General features: G+C 40.1%; 1 protein-coding gene across 1 annotated transcript; it reads left to right on the top strand.

The window, feature by feature from the left end:
- Positions 1–6777, top strand: MS4A2 (membrane spanning 4-domains A2). Its single transcript, XM_021684883.1, has 7 exons — positions 1–90; positions 1346–1469; positions 1997–2131; positions 4032–4088; positions 4633–4788; positions 5143–5241; positions 6121–6777. Exons 1-7 carry the CDS (start codon positions 32–34, stop codon positions 6217–6219), a joined length of 729 nt encoding a protein of 242 aa, XP_021540558.1. The 5' UTR covers positions 1–31; the 3' UTR covers positions 6220–6777.
- Positions 6778–7062: the final 285 nt, after the last annotated feature.

Below are 7062 nucleotides of genomic sequence, written 5' to 3'. Positions count from 1 at the left end.
CTCACTGGTGGACAGCTCAAGTGATGAAGAAATGGACCCTGAAAATAGCAGAGCAGGTCTTGCTCTCCCAAACCCACAAGCGCCCTCCAGGTAAGTACAAGCTACTATTTTTTTCCTATTCCCAGTGGGCCAGAGATAGTCACAGTGCTGGGGAAATGCCAGTTCATGGATTTAGGCACAGACCCATCTGGTTTAATTAATATATTGAGTATAGGGGCGCCTGGATGGCTCAGTCATTAAGCGTCTGACTTCGGCTCAGGTCATGATCCCAGGGTCCTGGGATCGAGCCCCACATCGGGCTCCCTGCTCAGCGGGAAGCCTGCTTCTCCCTCTCCCACTTCCCCTGCTTGTGTTCCCTCTCTTGCTGTGTCTCTCTCTGTGAAATAAATAAATAAAATCTTAAAAAAAAAGAGTATAAAGAAGCTCTTTGCTATACTTTGCCAGTAGTTCTCTCTGGGTGATAGGGAGGAAGGTTTTTACTCAGCTTGTGACTGGAAATAACTTCAGTTTTTTTGCAGCAGGGGCTCATATTCTGGGATTGAGGTAGGGGAGTTCATACTACCGATTGAGATTTCTTACCTCTGCATCTGATATATGTTAAGGGAAACTTTTCAACATGACCTGGGGTTCCTTATTGGTTATTCTTTGTGAACCTCAAGCTATGGGATCCTGCCCCACTGTTTAGAGGGGAAATATTCATGAGTGAGATTGGTAGAGGTGCATGAATCAGTTTTCCTTTGCATACTGAAGACGAACATCTTATTAAGACTTCCCTTTTAAAGTGTTTAGGAGAGGCTGATGACAGAGCTTTGGGACTCAATATTGGATTGAATATCACTGCAAAATATTAAGTATATACCAAAGTTTTAGAAGGGACAGTATTTCCAGTTAGCTGCCTCTGAGGATGACAGCAGGAATAGAGATTGAACTAACCCTTCGGAGCCGTTCCTTTCTGCGCAGGAAGTTGAGTGTGTCATTGACAAAATATATTCAGGTGCATTTCTGAGTTGAAAAGACTGAGAAACACATAGGTAAACGTGCCTGTTTTTATTTTTACTCATTAGCATAGATCACTGGGAAAGAACTTGGTGTAGTAACCCTGGATTAGGACTTGGTTCATTTTTTGTTCCATTTTGTTCATCTCCATCACTGGCTAGACAGTGATCTTGGTCATCAACTTGGACCCTCTGAGCCTCAGCTTCTTACACATTTCAGTGAAGATTTTAATTGCAAGATCATTTTTGAATAAATAAACAATCAAGATCCTCCCTTTCTGTCAGTTGAGAACTTTTCACGGAGAGAGAGAGAATTTTCTCATGGTTGAATTTCTGTTTAAACTTCACAGTGCACCTGAAATTGAACTTTCAGAAGTATCTCTCCATGAAAATCCCTTACTGGAGAAGGCTGCTTCATCCCCACCATGCCATACATGGCTGATATTTTTGAAGAGGGAGCTGGAATTTCTGGGGGTGAGTGAGCATCTTCCAACCTCAACCAGAGTAGGACTGGCTCTAGGAAAGAGTATTTGGGTGCATGAACAGTTTCCCCACTTGGATTCATGAGGCATGAGAAACCTGGCATATGAAGAGGTGACACTGGGCCCAGTTGAGTAGAGAGAAACATTTCCTCATGAAGACTAGGATAAGAATGGCAAATAGAATCTGCCAACTCTGGTCAGTTGCTGGTGGATTAATATCATTAATATCCTATTAATAAGTTTTGTCTGCACTTTGATGGAAAGAACAATTATTGTTGTCCACCATGACTATGTAAATAAAGGTACATGAGAAATGTGTTGGTCATTCCTGCATTAGGTTATGCCTGTATCCATTCTTAGAGTGGCCTGATGATACTGGAAAATATTGCATTTGAATTCCATCTCAGGATTGCCTAAACCACCAAAACAATTTCTCATGTTTAGCCTCAATCATAAGGAATTTAATGAAATCTTGGGAAAATACCTTCTTATTCTATAGAACATATGCATTTTTTACAGGTAACCCAAATTCTGGTTGGCTTGATATGTCTTTGTTTTGGAACAATTGTCTGCTCCGTGATCAATATGTCAGAATTTAAAGAAGACATTTTTTCATCATTTAAAGCAGGCTACCCATTCTGGGGAGCAGTGTTTGTGAGTAAATAACTACAATTGCTTCTGAAATAACACTGCACATAGCTTTTCTCTTGTCTAGGTCAGGTCTAACCAATTATTTATTCCAGTATTTAGAGTGTATAAACATATTGCAGTTTACAAAGCACTTGGGTTAAACATGTTAGCACACTTTTATCAGATGAGAAACCTAAGATTGATAAAAGTTAAATGAATTGCCCAAGGGACATTTAGCTAATAAAAAATGAATCTAAACTTTCAGAATCCAATTCCAGAAAAATATCCCTAACACTATTTATCAATCAAGTTATCTTCATAAAGGCAGGGGGAAGTGACTGAGGAGTGAGGAGAACAAGGTCAAACGAGGTTAAAGGACATCTGATGAACTGCTACTATGTCCTAGAAACTCTTTTAGGTGCTTTCTCATTGTATCTCCTTTAATCATTGTACTGTTTCTAAACTAGATGACTGAATGAGACACAAAAATATATAGCTTTATTGATGTGTAATTGACATGCAATAAATGGCACATATTTAAAGTCTATAATTTGACACATTTTGACACCTGTGTACACCTGTGAAAACATTATCAGATCAATATAATGAACATATCCATCACCTCCAAAAACTTCCTTGCACCCCTTTGTAATCCCTCCCTCTGTTCCTTCTCTTTCCATCCTTAAGCAATCACTGATCTGCTTTCCATCACTTTAGATGAGTTTGGATTTTCTAGGATTTTATATAAAGAGAATTATACAGCATATTCTCTCTACACTCTGTCTTCCTTCACTCAGCATAATTATTTTTGATTAATCCATGCTGGTTTTTGTATCAACATTTCATTCACAAGGACATACTTTAACTCTAAACAATATCTCATTGGCTTGGCACTCTGCTAAACACTCAGAACTTATCAGGTCACTTACCTGTTCACGACTCTCCTTGAACCTCTGCCATATTTTATTTGACCCTTCTCTCTATTGTCCTTCATTCCATACACTTAGCTTATTAGGTGTCTCTCAACCCATCATACACTCTGAAACTTTGAAATTGTTTTGAATTTGTGCTATCGATTTATATTTTCAATAAATCTCCCATGTACATTTTCGTAATTACTGTATGTCTATATGACATATGTCAGACTCGAGATATACATGCCACAAACACACGTTTCTTGCCCAAAGGAGCTGACACTCTAACACACAGGATGCCCATACAAATAAATAATTACAACAAATTAGAGTCATTTTATAACAGTCATGTAGCAGGTCTGCTGGACCTTGCTACTCTGAAAGTAACCCATGGATTGTCAGGGTCAGCATCACCTGGGAGGCTGGTAGAAATGAAGAATCTCAAGCCCCCTCCAGGATCAACTAAATAAAAGTCTTCATTTTGAAACAGACCCATAAATACAGAGAACAAACTGGTGGTTGCCAGAGGGGAAGAGGTTGGGGGGATGGGCAAAATGGATGAGGGGAGTGGGAGATACAAGTTTCCAGTTATGGAATGAATAAGTCAAAATGATAAAAGACACAACATAGGAAATATAGTCAATGGTGTTGTAATAGCGTTGTATGGGGTCAGATGGTAACCACATTTGTGGTGAGCATGGCGTAATGGATAGACTTGTGGGATTACTATGCGGTACACCTGAAACTAATGTAACATTGTGTGTCAACTATACTTCAATTAAAAAAAAGGAATCTGTATTTTAACAAGGCTGTCACATGATTCATATGCACATTTAACATTGAGAAGCACTCTATAGTAAATAAGAGTAAGAAAATAGTGAGCTTCTGGGGAATATTAATATATAGCTTTATAGAGCACCCACAACTTTACCTTATATTTGGAGGATTGGGCTGAAGGAGAAATAAAGGTCCAAGACTCACTGTGCTCTTCCCCCCTTCCTTTTGTACAGTTTGCTATTTCTGGATTTTTGCCATTTATGGCTGAAAAGAAACATGCTACTTATCTGGTGAGTTGCCATTCTGTCTTTATCCATCCTTGAGAAGATAAGAAAGATGGAATTTTAGGAGTCTTGAGAGAGACGTGTCATCATATCCCATATTATGAGTGAACGTGGATATGTGGGGTTTTTTTTCCAACCTATTATGTGTTGGATATAATCATTAAAAACATAATCATTAAAATATCAGCTGTCTTTTTTAGAAAACAATAAAGCATAATTACCTTGGCACTTGTTTAAAAAATATCCTCACACTGGACCTCGTCCTTGTAAGTACAATCACACAATCACATAGATGATTTGTTTCTGATTGAGGAGATTGTTTGAGGAGACATGATGTGTGTCCATGTGGGTCTTTCTGAACATAGTCCTAGCAAGAAGGTTATAGATGCTTATTAAACAATGAGTATGTTTCCAAGATTTCCTTGTTTTAATTTGCATTTTGAACCAATGCAAAGTTGACTGGGTGCAACCAGCCCTAAAAATGCAGAGAGGTCTATTGAATGCACTAGCAGGTGGAGGCTCAGGTCTGAGTGTTGTCCTTCATCATCAGGTGTGGGGAACCCTGGGGGCCAACACTGTCAGCAGCATCGCTGCTGGGATAGGAATCTTCATCCTGACGGTCAACCTGAAGAGGAGCTTGGTTTATATCTACAACTGCCAGGAAGCTTACAGAGAGGACTTCTGCTTTATGGCTTGTTTTTCCATGGTATGTATTTCTCGTGGGAAGGCTAAGATCTGGGTCCCACTCTAAGTAAGAGCCCTCTTTTCCTTTTCCGTGAACATCATCCTTTGCTGTAACCTCTATCCCATAATGTAGTGTTCTGGGGGTTCATGCACAGAGATGCTGGCTGCCACCCCCTCCCCAGCTGAATTCTGTGAGGTTGGAGTCCCCTGCCTCGAACAACTTTGTGGCTTTCTCGTGTGTGTGTCACTTCACTGGGACTGATCATGTAGGGGTGGGGGATGAAATGGTGATGAAATCAGGGGCTGCTATAAAGGAACACACTTTCAGGGTATCTACCTTGTGACTCTACTTGTCTTGTTGTTTATTGTTTGACAGGAAATCGTGACAATGATCTTGTTTCTCACCATTCTGGGATTTTGCAGTGCTGTGTCCCTCATAATCTATGGGGTTGGAGAAGTAGTCCAAGGGAACAAGGTAGGTAGAGGCCTGATACTCAATCCTGAATGACAAGCTGAAGAATTTGAGTTTCATCACTTAAAAATTCGGCTTGGATTTCATGGAACATTTCGCCCAGAAAATTTTTTGTCCATGTTTCAGTATTTTGGTTTCCAAATCTCTTACTTTAAAATCACAATTTCCACTCATCAGAGCACAAATCTCATGGTATAGCCCCATGAATGAGGATTAGAAAAGTGGAATTTTCATAATTTTAGAAAATGCAGATATGCTTCTAAGTGTGTTGAGCATGAGAGACAAATATGTAGGTAGCCTATGATGGAAACCCTCAGGCATCTGGGCTTATTTTCTCTTCCAGAATAGTTCCCTTATATTTGTTCCTGCTCTCTCCTTTTTCTTGGCTTTTACCTTCATACTTGCTCGGAAGCCTCAGTTTTCTTTCCTTCCTAATTCACGGCAACCAGCTGCATTTCCACTTGCCTTACCCATCCATTATACCTTTGATGTATGAAAAAGAATCAGCAATACTTGAAGTGTATACACTTATTCAAATCTTCCAGATGATACACACTCTCTCCATCTGTCCACTTGCCTGAAGCATTCAAGTCCGGTGGCCTTTTTATCACTTTCCTCCAAAGATAAATAAGACAGCAGATATACCCAAGTTCAGACACATAATAGTCTCACCAACCTGTTATTGACGGACATAATTTCTTCTGGGCCCACTGGCCAGCCAGACTGGCTTGGTTTGTTGGAGATGGAGGGAATAATTATGGTGTAATGAGGGAGAGTATGAGACTCAGAAAAGCAAAAAGAGATGAGCTAGGTCTCTCAAATGAGTCATCTAGTGATGGAAAATTCCTGGTGACTGATATCAAATCATTTTTCCCTCATCAGATTGCAGAAGATCGTCTTTATGAAGAATTAAATATATATTCACCAATTTACAGTGAGTTGGAAGACAAAGTGGAGGCATCTTCTCCCGCTGATTCATAAGAATCATGTCTTCAGAACATTCTGACTCACAGCAAAGGGTCTAGAACAAAATCTTTGTTTAAGGGGCTACTGGCAAAATTTCAATTCTGTCTGTGATCTGCCAGTTTTACATTAAGATTTATTCTCCAGAGGGTAATATTCTGTCTGTTGTTTCTGTTCACCTAAACTGCCCCCCCCCGCCCATTTGTGGATATGTGATAGACTCCTATTTTTCTTGTTTTCCATTGCTGTCTCGTACAGCAACTTTTGTGGGAAGTCAACATGTAATCAGCAAGCATTTGCTTTGTGCCTATAACCGAGCAAATAGAGGAAACAAGTGGAAGGCTGGTTGAGCACTGAGTTAAACTTTGACAGTTTTGGAACGCCTGGGTGGCTCAGTCAGTTAAGTGTCAGACTCGATTTTGGCTCAGGTTATGATGTCATGAGGCGTGGGATCAAGCCCCATGTCCGGCTCCTCGCTCAGTGGGGAGTCTGCTTGTGATTCTCTCTCTCTCCCTCTCCCTCTGTCCCATTTCCCACTCCTTCTCTCTCTCAATCTAATAAATAAATAAATAAAATCTAAAAAAAAAAAACCTTTGACGTTTTGATCATGTTTGGCTCTTAGCCCTTTTCAGAGTTCAAAAGAGCTACACATGTGCATGATATTTGGCCCCCTACTGGACTATAAGCATCTAGAGGGCAAAGCCTGTGCAGGAAACATATACTGAGGACAAATTAGGTGTTTGAAATTTCCCACACTTGTGTCTTTCACCTCGTGTTTCCCAGTTTCCCTCATCATGGGAGCTCAAAGTGTATTTACGAAGTGAATGGGTGAACATTCTGGGAGGGTATCCCACGAGGTCA

Source organism: Neomonachus schauinslandi, chromosome 11 (genome assembly GCF_002201575.2).
Source record: "Neomonachus schauinslandi chromosome 11, ASM220157v2, whole genome shotgun sequence".
NCBI lineage: Eukaryota > Metazoa > Chordata > Mammalia > Carnivora > Phocidae > Neomonachus > Neomonachus schauinslandi.
Note: the sequence above shows the minus strand (reverse complement) of the source record. Positions and strands in the feature narration are given on the sequence as shown.

Bases quoted from the DNA above. Each gene is read 5' to 3' on its own strand.
- MS4A2 (XM_021684883.1), top strand. From the start codon at position 32: ATGGACCCTGAAAATAGCAGAGCAGGTCTTGCTCTCCCAAACCCACAA. The intron at 91-1,345 runs GTAAGTACAAGC...TAAACTTCACAG, and splicing joins AACCCACAAGCGCCCTCCAG to TGCACCTGAAATTGAACTTT. The intron at 4,789-5,142 runs GTATGTATTTCT...ATTGTTTGACAG, and splicing joins TTATGGCTTGTTTTTCCATG to GAAATCGTGACAATGATCTT.